The sequence below is a fragment of the Diceros bicornis genome, chromosome 7, assembly GCF_020826845.1.
Source record: "Diceros bicornis minor isolate mBicDic1 chromosome 7, mDicBic1.mat.cur, whole genome shotgun sequence".
Taxonomy (NCBI): Eukaryota; Metazoa; Chordata; class Mammalia; order Perissodactyla; family Rhinocerotidae; genus Diceros; species Diceros bicornis.
Genome location: NC_080746.1, coordinates 24,544,581 through 24,562,362, shown reverse-complemented (window position 1 = coordinate 24,562,362; position 17,782 = coordinate 24,544,581). Strand labels below are relative to the sequence as shown.

Below are 17,782 nucleotides of genomic sequence, written 5' to 3'. Positions count from 1 at the left end.
AGATGTTAGCCTAGGGCCAGTCTTCCTCAGCAAAAAGAGGAGGATTGGCATGGTTGTTAGCTCAGGGCTGATCTTCGTCACAAAAAAAATAAATAAAAGGCCCTTGTATTATGAGATTTGGTAAACTCCAATAGAATATTCTTTGCCTGTGCCTGAGATGTTTCCTAAACCTTAGAGTGGCAATTTTTTAAGTACACAATCAAAATTATAAAGGAATCAATTTATTTTTTATTGTTGACCCTCTTGTAATAATTGGCTAAATAGTGATTAGATTTAGCATGTCTTAACAAATTTGTAGAAAGCAAAATGGATTTACCATTGAATTCTTTTTTCCTTCCACTCAAAGAGGAAGGAACAAGAGGGTGGAAAACATTGATTAGAAAGATATGTCAGAAATTGTTGAGGAACTGCTAACTAAACAACAACAAGGTAATCAGAAAACTCTTGCTCTGAAATCTATGGACAACAACACCTGTGAGAGGATACAAGGACTTTTAATATCTTTCAAGTTGTAGAGCCACGTTCTAACTTTGGTGGATATGGAGCTTTGACATAAGACACTTTCTAAACTGTAGATCTGATCACTATTAGTTTAAACTCTGGCTTTAGCAAAATTTAAGGATTAGTGAGAAAGGTACCAAACTGTATCTTAGAGTGCTTTATTTTAAACTTTTGTGTGTCAGCAGTACCTGGTAATAGTGTGTTTGGTTTTCTTAAGAGTAATGATTAAAACCTATGCTAATCTCTTTCCTGGTTAACCACTTAAGATTAGCCACTTAAACCACCTGGAGACATCATTAAATGTAAGAGTTGAATCTGCAAACCCATCTCTGTGAAGTCATGTCCTTTGTCAAATATTAATCTTTCAAAGGCCACAGAAGAAAACTTTGCTCAAGACTATACCTGTTCCTCTGTTATTCAGGGCCATCACGCTAAATTCTTAGAACCAGCAGGTTTCATAAGCACTTACAGTTTCTTTTTCTGTTGTTGAAAAGAAACGTTTATTAATTAGCTACATGGTTAGAGGCCTTAATGTCCACTCTTTCATTTAACTGTACTTCTGTCACTCTGAGTACTCTTGTTTTGGCACACTACTACTAGCTTTATGAAATGTCAGATCTTGTTTTCTAAAACTACCAGAGGTACGATACAGGCTCTCCTGCCTGTGTTAGATCCCTGAATACTGCCCATTTACCTCTTATCTTTCCTCGGGGTCTCTTGGATTTGGTCTGTTTTCTTCTGGCTTCTAGCAGTCATTTTCCGTCAGGATTCTGTCCTTTCAGCCTCACTGCTGAGTGAGTAGTAGTTTCAGAGCTGCCACCTCAATACATCTGACTTCTCTCCAGTCCTAAAATAAGTGCCCCAAAGATTTTTGTACCTGAAATTACAGAGAAAGAGATGAGACAAAAATAAACCAAGGGGGAACTGTACAGTTAAAAATGGTTAAGATGGAAATTTTATGTGTATTTTACCACAATAAAAAATTATTTTTTAATAAACCAAGGGGAAATTTGAAGTCACATTTTTATACAAAGCTGATATCCATTGAAGTATGAATATTGAATTAAAAAGCAACCTAGAAGTTATGTTAAGTATATTAAGTTATATTTAAGTATATTTAGAAACTGAAGCCTAGAAAGATTAAGTGATTTGTGGAAGCGCTGAGAATAGAGCCCAGTGTTTTCAAGGTTAGTCCATGTTGTTTTGGAGCTATCTTCTTTACTCCCTGGACTTACTAGTTAGTTATAACTAACCCCTCTGTCTATTTTATCTTCCTTTGGAATTGAATCATAATTGGTTCTTCAGAACCATACCTAACAGTTGTCTCCCTTTCCCAGCATTGAACCTGGAACTAGGAGGCAGTGGGTAAGTCTAGGTGCTAACTGGCTTGGAAAAAGTGATCAAGTGACCTCCTCTGAGAGGAAACCAGACTAGTCTTTTTTATATCATCTTACATAATAGAGCCAATAATTAATACTGTCTACATGAACAGTCCCCAACCAGTTGTTCAAGGCCAGTCAGGTTGGTTTTGATAACTAAAGATGTCATCTAGATGTGTAAAAATAATACAAGTGCATGTGTAGTAAGGAACACAAAATATCACAAAAATGTATGGTAAAAATATTCAAAAGATTTCTTTGTGCAATTGTAGTTCATTTTATAGCTGAGCAAACCTCTCTTTTCTAGTATTTAGGAAATTTTATCAGTCATATTTCTGCTGTGATAATGTTACATAACAGACAACTCCACAATTCAATGATTTACATCAACAAATATTTTTTGTCTGTGGGTCAGCTGGGGTGGCTCTATTTCAGGTTGTAGGTTGGGTTCAGATCTGCTCCACATTTCTCTTATTCAGTGGCATGTTCCTCTCATGGTAGATGGTAGAAACACAAGAGATCAAGTCAGACCACACACATTCCCCATGACCAAGACCAAGAGCAATAGGGCAGGAATATAACACCACGTATTCTACTGGGAGGCATTGCAGTCCCACAGCAGGGGGTATGGATATTTAATCCTGTTATAGGGAGGGAGTGAGGAAATGGGAACAAAAATCTACCACAGAAACATTTCAACCTTGTAATGTTAGTTTGTTACTGAATTAACTGGCCTCTTTGATTTCCAAATAGTTGAGCAAATAGCTAGGGTCTTATTTTTTCCAGCTAGCCTTTCCCTTTCACTATTATCCTTTCTCGTCTCTGATAGGTGACTTCACAATGTCATTATTATTTACTGTGTGGGACCCCAGGAAACATGCATCATAGTTAAGCCACTGGCTGATAAACTAAGGAGCTTGACTTTTCCTGAACTTGTTTGCCCAAGAAACTCGATTTGCTATTTAACTAACTTTATTGCAAGAGCTTCATTGAAAAATTGTTCTTACTCAGCACAACTTAATCTACACTCTTGAGTGCTCTGTGCCTGTTTCTGAATGAACCAATCCAGCCTGGCTTCATTGTTTTCCACTCTCAATTCACCTGAAGAACTCAATGAAAAAATAAAAGAAATATATTTGCCCTTAGATTTATGAGTGAATGATGACAATATCTTAGATCTCAAGTATTTGCTAAAAATGTATCTTTAGAGTACATATATACAGAAACCAAAATATTGAAATTAACAAATTTGCTTCCTTTATCATCAGCATCTTATTCTCCAGGTTTGGCATTTGAATTCTAATTCCTAAAAATTGCATGGTTTGGTAAACCATAGTCTATTCTTTGGACTATATTTCTTTCCTTCTTAAGAAATAATTGCATATCAAAATAGCTATCTGGATGTATTTATCTGTGTAAAGAATGTGTTAGAAGTGTGACCAGATTGCATATATAAATATTATTATAACACTACCATAAATTGAGTAAATAGCACACAACATCAGTAGTTCAGCTTAGAGTGACTCATTTATCAGTCCAGTCATCTTCATTACTCAGAAATAATTCACAGCAGACTTTGAGGTCCAGTAGAGATGATAAAAATAGGTGAGATGAAAATACCTATCTAGGGAATCGTCTGGAATGTTTAATGCCATCAAGATGACATCATCATATGATAGTATTAAATATGACTTTGGGCACTTTCCTTGGCTATTCAGTTGACATAGTGTTTTAAAAAATTACTACCTAAAAAACAGTTCTGAGACAGTTAATGAAATGTTACTACATATATCAAAATCAGTAAGAAAACACAGCTATTGTTCTGAAATTATATTAAGAGAGTTTATGATGTTTCAGACAGTATCTCATCTTATGTCTATGAGCCAGTATTGCCTCATGACATCTCTTCTATTATTGTCTTGAAGGGTTGGTTCAAGTTTTTATTGTTTAACTTTCTTGTCTTGTGTGTATTATAAATTTGTTTGCATTAGGGACTGAATTTTATTTCCTTGTGGCTCTCTCATCAGCTATCAGGACCATTCCCATAGGGGTGCTTACATCGTTTGTTTGAATTTTTGCTTAATGGAACCGTACAGCTTATTAACATAGAGTTCACAGTTTCAGATTATTTTTAAGTGCTTTAAAAATGTAAATTAGATCAGGTCTCTCACTTACTTAAAACCATTAAATGGTTTCCCAGTATTTTAAAATACAGACTCTCTCCTTAAGCTTCTAAATTCTTGCAGAGTTTGACTTTCACTTCTTCAGTTTCATCCTTTGCCTCCCCCTCTTCATTGCTGTTTATGCTAGCCTCATTGGTGTGCTTCTGGTTTCATGAGTGTGCTATGTCTGTTCTTTGAATGCCTCTCCTCAGCTGAAATAGTACCTGCTCATAAAGGCCTCTGCTGATCACCCTATCTAAAGTGGCCTCCCCCACATACTTTCCAACTGATCACCCTAGTTCCCTGGCTCTCCATAATTACAACTTTTATTTGTCTACTTATTTATTGTCCTTTCCTTCACCCAAATAGAAGTTTCCTGAGGGCAAAGTGCTGAGCATAATGGCTGACACAAAGAAGTCACTCAAGTATTCGTTGAATGAATGAATAAATGAATGACTCTTACACTTTAAACTCACAATAAAGTTTAACTTTCTTCATTAATTTGATTCCATGAGGAAGAAAGCATTGTGCTTTGAGATTGACCTGAAGAGAATCAGTACAATTGAAGGCCCAAGTAGTCGTGTGGTACTCTGCTCATTATTCTTTTGTAATTGATTTTATTCTGATTCATAGCTGAGGGGGGTGTGTGTGTTTTTAAGATCTGTACACGTATGGGCCAAAAATCATGTTCTTTGTACATGTTTATTTTTACAAGCCTTCTTGCTTGATTTGCCCTATTAAATGTTTCAAAATTGGAAATATAAGTTTTTTTCTAATGCATATTTTGTGTTGTAACTACTAGACTCTTATTAGACACTGCAGACAGCATGATATTTTCATGCAACAGGATAAAGAAATTGCTGTATATGGACAGAAGCCAATAGGATAGATGTAGAAATAAAACAGTCTTAAAAGGTTTTTTGCTATCAAGTTAGAATTCATGTGTGGAACAGTTTAAGCTAGGACCCTCCCCCAAAGAACAAAACTTGGGGTTTATTACTGAGAAATCAGAGAAATCCAGGGCCTAAATAACTGGTCCAAGGTCACATAGCAGTGAGAAATAGAAACAGCATTCAGAATCAGGCTTGTCTGACTCCAGAACTTCTATTATATCTCCCTAGGTACAAAGAAATCAGAAATTTATTTTTCTTATATATTTTATTCAAGATATGAAAATTTTTTGAAGTGATTTGTTTATTTGATATATGTTACTATCGTCAGATACTGACGATACAGAACCTTTTGGCTTCTATGTGGGGGTTATAAATAATGATCAGAAAAGTTTGACCATATTTGCGTTTATTTGTTGCTGAAAACGAACATATAGTACAGCAGTTGATTATAAATAATCTTTAAAACTTAAGCTATATAACTGAAAACTCATCTTAGAAGACTATGGTTTGCTTCAGTAGTTTCACATAGCTTGAAGAACTGATTCAGAGTCTTAACAGATGCGAACAGTCTAATGTAGGGAAATTGCTGAAAGCACAATTAAAGTGCCAGAGTATACCGCGAGCGACAATTTCCTTTAATTTTTGTCAAACACACAATTTGAAATGATTATATACTTACAAAAACAAACAGAAAAAAGCAAAATGTTTTAAAATCTATAGTTAAATATTCATAAATGTGTCTCAAAGTTAAAAGTTTAATGTAGTTTAATATTGTAAGTAATATTATAATCTAATACTTAAAATTAGGATAACCCGTGTTATCCTAATTCAATATAGATCATACACCTAATTCATTTTCTATTAGTGTTCACAGTGTAAGGGGGTACATGTATTAATGTGCTAAAAAATGTTTTTCAGGTTTTACTTTATTTAATGGGCCTTCCTTTCTTAGTTATATTTTATCCAAGAGTGATTGGTTAGAACCAGCACAATCTAAGTTGACAAAGACCAGAGTCCTGATCTACAGTAAGATAGAGTTTTGTTTTACAGTAACATTTTGTACCGATTAGAGGAAAGAAATGTTAGAGCAAAAGATGAGTAGAGATTTGAATATGGGTGTTGAAAACAATGGATCTTCAAAATATTCTGAAGAGAACAAATGAACCAATTTTGATTACCTTATTGGAACCTCAGGGTTCATAGTGGTCATACTCCTGAAAACGTTATTTCTCTTCAAGTTTAGTAATTAGAAATGTGAAGTCTTTGCAAATTTGTGGGTTAGGAATTTCTGACCAAGATTTAATTATCTGAGGTGGGGTGTTTTTTATAGGCTATTTAAGCATAAAATATTCAATTGGCATCAGCCTTTTTACTTTACTCCCAAACTACAAATTGATGAAATTACAAATTAAATCTTTTTAACATAACCTTAAATATTTAATTGCATAAATTATTAATCTTCTGGACTGTTACTCAGCTCCAGCTTTAAGGGATGCTAATAATTTCTGACTGGAGAATATTAAGCTTAAAGGTAGTCATTCAAAGATTCTGACATCCCTGAAACTTAAGGAAACTCAATTGGCTGGATTTCTCTACTTTGATAGGATGCTGGGAAAGCTGCCCTTTATCCCCGGGGGAAGAGAAAGGATGCCATTAGGTGGTGGTGGTGGTGATGATGATGATGATGATGATGATAGCAGCTAACATTTAGTGAGCATTTATTATGTGTCAGTCACTGTGCTATAAAATCTAGACTTATTATCTGTAAATGCAGTGTGAAAACATTGATTAATTACACTATATAAAACTTAAATCTATATAACTTGAAACCTACTTATTGGGGCTTCAGCTATACTTAATTTAAGAGTTGGTAAAAGATGACTCTTGAATTTTTGAGGTTGAATGACTGTAAGATTATAGCTATAGTGACTTAGACGGTAGTAATGAAGTTTATAAAAGGAAAGATGAGTATCAGTCTTGATACTACTGCAGTAGCAGAAAGAAATTCTCTGTAGATATACAATTGAGTAACTGTTGAAAAGTCAAATGCATTTAACAAATGTGGAGGTTAATTTTATAAAAATTCTGATCAATGAATGAAATTCCCCAAAGTAGAGTTTCCTAACCTTGGTTAAACCTAAGATTTTAGAGACCTCTATGAAATTGCATATAAAATTTTATGTGTGTGTTTGCATATAAGTATAATTTTCATTAGATTCGCAATGAAATCTGTGACCAGAAGGTCCTAGGCCAGAGTGTTAAGACGTATCTTGGCTGGAGTGGCTAAAGAGGCATCCCTGAGACGGGCACTCAATGAGAAGAATCTGAAAGAGAACTGACATCATCCAGCTAAAGTGAAGCAGATTGCAGGTTATCCACAAGAAGGTGATAGTTGAGATTAATTCTATGAGGGAAGGAGTATAGAAAAAGAAAGGCAGGGGCTAGCTAGAACTAGACTGAGGTAGCTTTATGTGGTTAGAAGAGAAAGAAGAGCCAATTAGTGAAAGAGATGAAGGAAAATCAGATAAATACGGAATCAACAGGGAGAGATATTTATTTTGGAAACCAATTAAGTATAAAATATAATTGCAAGGTAATAGAAGATGAGAACGGAGAAAAGGTAATTGGCTTTAGCCAACGTCAGTGACTTTAAAGCAATGTCAATGGAGTGTGAAACATAGAAACCATATCATAAGGGGCTGATGAGTAGAGAGTAGTTAGGAAGAGAAGGTAGCCTGAGTCAACCCCTGATAATACAACAACAACAGTAGTAATAATCATAGTTAAAATAATAGCAGCTAACATTTTTGAGTACTTATATGTGTCAGGTACCATGAAGAGGTTTTTTTCTTTTTTAATTGCCTTTTTCCATTTAATCTTCACATAACCGTGTGAGGTGGATTCAATTATTATCCCCATTTTTGGATTAGCAAATGGAGGTTTGGGAAGGTTAAGTAATTTTCTCAAGGTCACATAGTTAGCAAATGTGAAGACAGAATTTGAACCCAGGCAGCCTGACTCCTGAACCTTCATTCTTAGCACCATACTATTAAATGCTAAAAGTACCTGCAATGATGTGAAAGGAATTTACATCATAGAATATTTCTATGTACTGCTATGAAGTGAAAAAAGATAAATTTTTTTGTGTAAGAAGTGGGGAGAATGCAATTATGTGTACGTATTTTCATGTGTAAAATGAAGCACAGAAAGGATAAACCAAAAACAGATAAACACAGTTACCTCTAGGGAGAGGAAGAGAGGGATGGAAGCAAGACTTCTCGGGCTATATCTTATTCATAGTTTTAACTTTGGCATAATATTGAACATCAGATCAGGTAAATGTTTTACATATTCCAAAAATAAAGTTAAATCAAACAGGAGAAAGAAAAATAATCCCTAATATTTGAAAAAACACATAAACATGCTATCTTATATCATGTCAGCAAGACAGCATGCAGATAGCTTTTCAAGTAACTTTAACATAGTATTTTGATTGTACATTCTTAGGACAGTATAATCTCAAGATAAAAAGACATGCAAAGAAATGTTAACTTTTAAACTTCATCCAGTAATTTTTTTGTTAGTAGTAATATAGTATAGCTATTTTGAAACTATTTCATGTGTATCACGGAATAAAACAAGTAATTTATGTTAATGTTAAGAACCAGGATCTTATACGTAAGAGAAAAAGAAATACAAATGTAAAAATCAAAGAAAAGTAATTCCTATAATGTTAAATTTGAAATGGAATGAATTCATTATTTTTTTCTTTTTAAGAGTACTTATTTCCTAGCTCTGTCCCTGAAAAGACTTAGAAACGGTACCAACCCAGCAGTAGAAAGCACCCTGAGCATCCGGATACCATTCCCCAGTAAAAAGAACCAAGGCTTCTTGGAAAAATGACTGATTGCAGGTTTGGGGCAGGAAGTGTTCAAAATAAGCATGAGACATTTCTGTTATGCCAGAAAGCAAAGGATATTGAATATTTCCGTGGTCATGTTAAAAAACAAAAAACAGTATAAAGGGGTTCTCATTGGTCAAAGATGGGAAAATTTGAGCATCAAAACAATGACTGTAGTTGATTGAAACAAATTGAATATCTATAAATTCATGCATTCATTATGATACTTAAGAGAATCATAAAAGAAAGAAAAAAGCTAAAAAATAGGAGAAAAAGAAAGCTTATTTAAAGTTTAAAAAAAATAAGCAAACATACAAATCTTAATAGTTATCATTGGAGGTAGTTAGTGTGCCCCAACCCCTTACTCTGAAAATTGGTACTTAAGGAGGAAGAGTTAAACATTCAACCTTCCTGACCTCTTTTAGTTGTATTTCAGGATAACTAAATAGCCCTAATTGACAACAGAATAATTTCAGCTAATAAATGTGGCAGGAATAAAAAATTAGAAAATCACCATTTTGCAACCCCTAATGAAGTGATTAAGGTACAGCCACCAATGAATGCTAAAATTAGTGCTGTGGTTCTCAGTGTGGCCCCTGGTCTCGTATCTTAAGCATCACCTGGATACGTCTAAAAAGTATATAAATTCTTGGGCCTTTCCAACACGTACTACATCAGAAACTCGAGGTAGGTCCCAGTAATCTGTTGTAACAAGTCCTCTAAGATGTACACTGGAATTTGAGAACCATGATATTAGGAGAAAGAGTGATTTAATTGAAGGATCAAGCTATCACCCCCGGAACTCATTGATCAATCTTAGCACTCCTAAAAGCGAGAGAACCAGATGTTTTATTCCTCTAAGTAGATGTACCTATAATATATTCTTGTCACGCTCCAAAAAAATTAAACCCGAATCTATTCTGTTCTTTATACTTGAATTCCAAATTATAGGAAATACGAGAGAGAGAAGAATAAGTTAAACAATCTCATGAGGAAGCAAAGGACAATACCAGAATGTAGGATGACCAACCCAGTTTCTTCAAGTCAGTGGCATGAGAAAAGGGGGGGAGGAGAACGGGACTGTTCCAGAGTAAAAAGGCTGCAAATACAAAATAAGCAAATACAAAATGTACATCTTGTTTGAATCCTGATTCAAATAAGCCAACTGGGGAGATTTGGATTCAGACCGAGTATTAGATGATATCAAGGAATTGTTAATTTTGTTAGGTGTGATAATGGTATTGTAGGTATGTAATAACATGTCATTTTTTTAGAGATAGATACAAAAGTATTTAGGGTGAAACAAAATGATGCCAAGATTTGCTTTAGGGTTACTACAGCAAAAAAATAAATAAATAAATAAAAATAATAATAATAATAATAATGAGGAATGAAAGAAGATGGGCCGGCCCCGTGGCTTGGTGGTTAAGTGCGCGCGCTCCGATGCTGGTGGCCCGGGTTCGGATCCCGGGCGCGCACCGAGGCACCACTTCTCCGTCCATCCTGAGGCCGAGTCCCACATACAGCAACTAGAAGGATGTGCAGCTATGACATACAACTATCTACTGGGGCTTTGGGGGGAAAAAATAAATAAATAAAATCTTTAAAAAAAAAAAAAAGGAATGAAAGAAAAAAAGGATAAATGAAGCAAGTATGGCAAAATATTGATAACTTAAATCTGGGAGATTCATTATACTATTTTCTCTACATTTCGTGTATATTTGAAACTTTCATAGTAAAGAGAGAGAAAATTTTAAAAGACTTCTGCAACAATATTTCTTAGGATATTTTTTTTTCCCCCCACCAAAGCCCCAGTAGATAGTTGTATGTCATAGCTGCACATCCTTCAGTTGCTGTACGTGGGATGTGGCCTCAGCATGGCCGGACAAGTGGCGCGTCGGTGCACGCCCAGGATCCGAACCCCCGGCCGCCAGCAGCGGAGCGCGTGCACCTAACCGCTAAGCCAGGGGCCGGCCTCGTCTTAGGATATATTTATTTCTGTGCTACCCTTTGTCACAGTGTATTGAATTAACTGTTTACTTGTCTATACCAGTATTTCTCAAATTATCAATATTGAAAGACCTATTTTTTAAATTGTCCAGTCTGTCACAGACCATGATTTTTGTAAAATACAATAAAAATCAATTAACATAAAAAGCAAAATGGGGGGAAGGACATACAAAATATAACCTTAAAAGTTTTTTTGTTAAAATCAACAAACATTAAATTACATTTCACTTAACAATCAGAACAAATGTAAACATGGGAAAAAAGAATTTTTTTTTTAACTGGATCCATTCATTAAAAATACCCACATAGACAATTAGTATAGAGAATTGCTATTACACTTGTAAGTTTGTTCTGTAACCATAATTAAGTAAAGTTTTTAATGTGAAACATGAGTGTGCTTTTTACATGTTGTCTTGAGGACCATGTGCATTAATCTGAGCTTGGAGTGATAGCAACGCCCCTCACGGGGGATGATGTATACCTAAACTGATGTTATTTGCAGCCACGGGTTTTTACCTCAGTAAGTTCTGTTACTGCTTTCTCAGCAAATGGTATAGTTTTCGGGGATGCCTACCCTGCAGAAATCATAAAGAATGGGGAAGATCACAGATATGCTGAAACACTTGCTGAGATTTTTGCTTAATGAGTGAAAAAACCACCTCTTTAAAGACTCTCATAGTCTCTGGAACATGGACGTTGTCATTTTTCTCACAGTGTGTTATATAATTATTCACATGTGATGACTGTGGCTTTACCTGGTAATTTTAGGTTCCGATATACCATACCTTTGTTTTTCATACAATACCCTTCCTGCCAAGCTTCAAGGCTTTTCTTTCCCCTTGGTTGTGGTAGTGCCAGTTTGGACTGATTGCTTCGGAAAACAACCAACTACTGTAGATTCTATTGTGCTTTCCAGGATTCATTTTATAAGCAGTAGTTTGAGTTCTTTTTCCATATATATTAACTTGTACTTATTCACATTGGATCGTTAGGTTTCTCTGTGTTGCCAGATCTCAAAAATCTTTTCCATTGGCCCACATTAACTCAGTATTTTCAACAGAAAGAAATTTTGTCTATCTGGAGAAGTCAATCATTTGTCTATGAAAAAATTCTCTCATTTAGTGATACTGTATAACTGGCATTTGGTGTGGAATCTTAAGAAAGATATTACTAACTAGCCAAAAGATAATCCCTTACAGAAAACATGTGGTATTCCCCGAGGAAGAGTTTGCCCGAGGGTCCAACTCTTATGGATTTCCCAGCTCATCTACTATAGAAATTGGTCTCTGGTTTACTCTTGGAATAGAAAGCACATTATCTACTTGCCCTTTTACTTAGACATAGTCACTCTGATGACCGAAAATTCTACCTATTTTTTCTTAAGGGATCCTTTTTTCTCCTTCAGAATTATGAATGGCAACTGTGTGGGCTCTGTAAAGGCAAAGGGAAGCTGTGACAAGCTGATCATCTCAGTTTGTGATAATAGCAGATACAGAAGAATATACAACATGTCTGCTTACATTTAAAGCCTATAAAGTGTAGAGTATAGCGCCACTCCACATTTTTATAATACTATTGATGGAAAGGTTCATGGTACCATCCATGATAAGACTTTAATCAGCTAGGTATTTAATAAGTACTGTACCTGTGATGTTTTGTGCATAGTGCTAAGCAATGTGGGCAGTACAAAAGAGAACGATATGGCCCCTATCCTCAGGAATCTTAAATGAAGGTATCTTTTATTTTCTAAAATACAGTGTGTTAGAGTAAGGGCTGTGTGTGTGTGTGCACACCCAAATGTGCGCGCATGTTGGGATGTTTATGATATACATGCAGATAAAGTGTGAGACAGTGTGTTGTAAGTGATGAGGAGTTCAGAGAAGAGAGATTATTTCTACTGGATGTGATAAGAGTCTGTTTAAGGGACAAATGTAAAGTGGCATTTGAACAGGGTTTTGAAAGAATAGTTAGAATTTCAGCAAGAGTCTAGTAAAGAAACTTGATACAGTAAAAAAAAAAAATCAGTCAAAGGCTCTATTTCCAGATCAGCCATTCACTTACCAATTGTGTGAATTCAGCCGGATACTTAATCCCTCTGATCTTCAGCTTCCTCATCTATAAAATGGGAATTAGAGTAATAGTTATCATAGAGAATTTTTAGGAAGATTAAGTGAGATACTATGATATGAACATGCTTTATAAACTGTAAAGTGCTGTACAAATGCTGGCAAATTTTATAATAAATATTGAAGATGGCATGAGCCAAGGGCATGGGATTTAAAAACCAGTAAACCACATAGCCTAGAGCAGAAAATGTGTGAAGGTGACTGAATAATGATTCACTCATGCAGTTCCTTACTTGAGAAAATAATCTTAAATCGAAAAGGCTTTCAAGGTTTGTATTGACTCCCTCTCCCTCAAAAGATCGTTTCAGAGGCCTTTTAGATCTTTAAGTGAAACTTGAATGAGTTGTAATGTTTAGTTTTATCAAATTCATGTAAACATATGCAGAATTAATTTTCAGGTAAGCTGTTTCAATAGATTATAAATTGCAACAAAGAAAGCTAACCTATCTTGCAAAGTATATTTGTTTAGAGAAATGTGGTTCTCATGACAGTGTTTGGTTTAGAGAACAAGTCTGCGTATTCTTGGGTAGATCAGAATTGCTCCATTGAACAGGAGAACAGAGTGTGAATTATTTAAGCTACTGCCAGGGACCCCTGTATCTCACATTACAGGTGATTTATATAATTGCATAAAATGATTGTTTAAAAGAAAGACATCTCTTGTCTAGTGGAGTGTCAGAGAATTGATTCATGTTCTTTGTTTTACATAAATTTTATTTTTAAAATGTGGTTAGGAAAAATATTTAATAAATTTTTCAACAAAAGAACAGAGGGAGTGCTTAGGCATAAAAAAGCATCCTGGGGGCCGGCCCGGTGGCGCAAGTGGTTAAGTGCGCGCACTCCGCTGCAGCGGCCCGGGGTTCGCCAGTTCGGATCCCGGGCGCGCACTGACGCACCGCTTGTTAAGCCATGCTGTGGCAGCGTCCCATATAAAGTAGAGGAAGATGGGCACAGATGTTAGCCCAGAGCCAGTCTTCCTCAGCGAAAAAAAAAAAAGAGGAGGATTGGCATTGGATGTTAGCTCAGGGCTGGTCCTCCTCACAAAAAAACAAACAAAAAAAAAGCATCTTGTATTGTAAATATTATGCCAGTGGCTATTGTCTGGTCTTGGGTTCTCTCCAGTTATCTGGATTCCAGTGAAATATCATTGAAATTACTTTTCTCAAGGCAAGGAACTTGGAAAACAGCATGTTACTTGAACACTAACTCTTATTTATTATAAAAGCTTTTTGAGGAAAAAATCATGAATACTAATAGTGGGGGGTTTTTTGGTGAATAATTCTAAATTCTCTCTTCTTTTACAGACTACCTTGCTAATCATGGCCGGTTAAATGAGTCTGAGGCCAGGCGCAAATTCTGGCAAATCCTGTCTGCTGTTGATTACTGTCACGGTCGGAAGATTGTGCACCGTGATCTCAAGGCTGAAAATCTCCTGCTGGATAACAACATGAATATCAAAATAGCAGGTAACTGGGAGGCAGCTGGCCCTAACTTGATTGGATGTGAGCCATTGCGCTTGGTGTGAGCGGAGACAGAGCTGCAGGCAGAGGTTCAGGAGCATTTCTACCGATGACATTAAGCTTTCTCAAAGTGTATTTTATTCATTTCCTTAGTTCTATGTGTAATGAAAAGTAAGGGAAATAAGTTCATTATTAATATACACAGCAGCAGGACTGTAACTGGGGTCTGATTTGTGTCCAGGTCTCTTTGTGGCGCTCTGCAGGAGGAGGTACATTTGTCTGTGTGTGTGAGTGATTGGAGGTACTGACAGGGCTAGAAGAGCAGTGGAGGTTGCTGGTGCTGTACCCTGCTTGCCTAATTATGGCTGGTGGCTGCAGAGAGGTTACAGACAGGAAAAAGACCAAGGAGGTGATGGAAGTAGAATGAGAAATATTTAAGACACAAAAGCACCTTGCCTTGCTCTGATACTGAAGGGCTTGGATTTATGACATGGAGATTAAGAGTAGAGATTACTTTGCTAGTTTTCCTCCTACCCTTTTCACAATTGTAAAAACCTTTCTATTTTATATTCCAAGTTTCTTTATCCACCTGGTCAAAACTCTCATTCGGTCAGCAAATATTTATGTGCCAGGTACTGTGCTACACTAGATACTGAGGATACCAATCAAGAAGTCATTTCCTCTGATCTTAAAAGTCTAGTGGAGAGATAAGAATAATTAAAATAAAATATGATAGTTGTGCACAAATATTTGTACAAACTGCAATAGGAAGATAGGTGAGGAACGTCAGTCTACCTGAGGAGTCAGGGCAGCTTATGGAGAAGTAACTATTTGAACTCAGGCTTGAGAGATGGGTTAGAAGCTTGCCAGGAAGATAAACCGAAGTAGGATATTGCAGACAGGTGGGCAGACTGTGTAACTACCACAGGTATAAGAGAGAGGAAGAGACTAAGATTGGAATGGTGGGGAACTATAGCTCAATATTGGTTAAATGTAAAATCCACAGGCATGGGGGATTGACATAGGAGGACCTCACAGGTAGGTTAAGACCAGAATATGAAAAGTTTTGAATGCCATGAAAAAGATTTTAAAGTTTATTCTCTAGGCAATAGGGAGTGTAAACTATTGAAAATTTTAAAGTGGGACTGGAATATCATGATGAGATTTGCATGTTAGAAAGATGTCTATCTCTGGCAGCAGAGTGAACAGAGATGGGAGATGTGGGTAAGACTGGAGACAGGAAGATTACTACGGAATCTAATGTAATAGTCCAATTAAGAAAATATGGGTCTGAACTGGAGTAGCAGCAGTAGAGGTTGTAGGAGTGGAAAGGAGGGAGGGAGATTTATTTCAGTTAGAGTGTTGAAGAAGATAAGGGGCATGAAGCAAAAGCTTAGCAAAGTTACAGGTGGAGGTGTTTTGTTCTAGGATTGTTAAAGAGGAACAGAACATCCAGATGAGGGGCAGCTGACCAAGAAATTATTGGTTGACTAGCTAGGTTGGATACTCACTGAACTCACTAAGTTTGGAGAGAAAGCAACTGCCTTGGTTTGCTGCATTGTGGTGTAAAACATAAGTTAAAGTCTCTGTGGATTTAACTGGTTTATTTCTGCGCCATTTCCCATTAGTTTTTGCCTTGGGCATTTTGGGAAAGGCAAATTAATTTTTACTTACTTTAACATTTACTTTAATTTGAATAATTAATTTTAAATTCTAATGTTATATATATGTCAGGGAGGTAATGGATTTTCCATTCTGTAGTCTCTTTTTATTTTCTAAAGGGATTGCCTGAATAAGACAGTGTTTTTTAAGTTAATTTGTTACATTCCCATTATATATATAAAGATTTGTATTGATTTGTCATTTTTGTTTTGAAAATGCAATCCACAGTCTTAGTGTTTCCATAGTTTCTTATGAGTGTTTGCTTTGTGGTTTTTTTCCTTCTTTCGGCCCTTCCATTTGGTCTCATTCATTTCACTCCTTTCTGCCAGCCTTCTGTAGGGCACTTCATTGGAATTTTTTGTTTACTTCTCCTTGAAAGCATCAGCTGCCCTAAAATTGTCCTCTTCAGAGAAGGCTCTTGTTTTTTGAAGTCCTTAACTCTGTAAGAGTTAAGAATGGGGAAACCCCTGTTTCACCTTTACATTCCTTTATCACAGAAACAAAAAATTCACAGAAACAATACCTTAAGGAGTTCTGGAAGGAGAAAGGTTAGAGGTGTGAGTCATATGCTATAGGAATTACAAAGTGCTCTGTCACTAACATCTCAAAAGAAAATGTCAGAGTAGAACACCAAGAAACTTGCAAACAAAATGTACAGAATATTCATTTAAGGTTATAATCAAGTTTTGCCTGGCTATAGTATGTCTACTATAATTCTGGCCTATAATATAGATAGGTAAACTCAGTATTTCTAATGTCATTATGTGCTATCTAGTTTTTTTGTTTGTTGCTGTTGTTTTTATTTTATTTTTTTTGAATATCTAAACATGTAGGCTTTCTAATTTTTATCTAGAAGACAGGTAAAATGTCAGAGACCTAAAGTTGTTCTCTCTGGTCAAGCTGGTATAACGGCTAACATTTATTGAGCCTTCACTATTTTCAGGTACTCTGCTACGTACTTGTGTCTTTTAATCTTCACAGCAACCCTAGGGGCTGCAGAGCTCTTGCCAGTTTTTAGATGAAAGAGATGAGACACAGAGAGTAACTTGCTAAGGCGACTCCGATAATAAGTAGCACCTGGAATCCAAACCTAGGTCTGTTGGACCACGATATCATACTTCTTCCACTACACCATGTTGTAGTTTCCTAGCTTTATTTGTCAGTTATTCCTCAAGGGGTACTCACTACCTGAATTTTGAGATCCATCATTCTGTATTTATACGTTTAGTGTCCTTGACTCCATACCTCACAAGTGGAGACACACACAGTATATCTAAGCACTCGGATATCTTTTTGCCCACATTTTTTTTCTCTGTCACCCTCACTACTACTTACCTCAAATTTTAGTAAACGTTTATTAAGCATCTACTGTGCTCCTGGGGTAAGTCCTGGAAATGCAAATATTTCAAGACAAAAACAACAGCAATGCAAAAAAGCTCAACTCTGCTCTCACCTCATGGAGTTAATCCAAAATCAGACCTTTCAGTAAATGTAACACAGAAAGATAATTGCTGTAAAGGCCATGAGGCTAGGAGAAAGATTAATTCTGCCTGGTAGAATCAGGGAAATTATTAGCTAAGACTTGATTAAGAAGAAGGTATTTTTGGTGGGATGGGGGAGAGGAGAAGAAAGGGATAGGGGAAGAAAGTGTGTTGAGAGGGTGAGGTAGTGATGGCAGCTCCAAGCAG

At 36.1% G+C, this 17,782-nt stretch overlaps 1 protein-coding gene across 4 annotated transcripts in view; it reads left to right on the top strand.

Moving 5' to 3' along the window:
• The window catches only part of SIK2 (salt inducible kinase 2), a 123,221-nt gene that overhangs the window by 65,229 nt on the left and 40,210 nt on the right, over positions 1-17,782 (top strand). For all 4 annotated transcript variants that reach the window (XR_009220767.1, XM_058545244.1, XM_058545246.1 and 1 more), the window contains one exon: positions 14,277-14,438. Coding sequence is in view for 3 of the 4 variants with exons in the window: in XM_058545244.1 (XP_058401227.1) it covers positions 14,277-14,438 (162 nt within the window). In the remaining variant the exon portion in view is untranslated. The remainder of the gene's footprint in view (positions 1-14,276; positions 14,439-17,782) is intronic.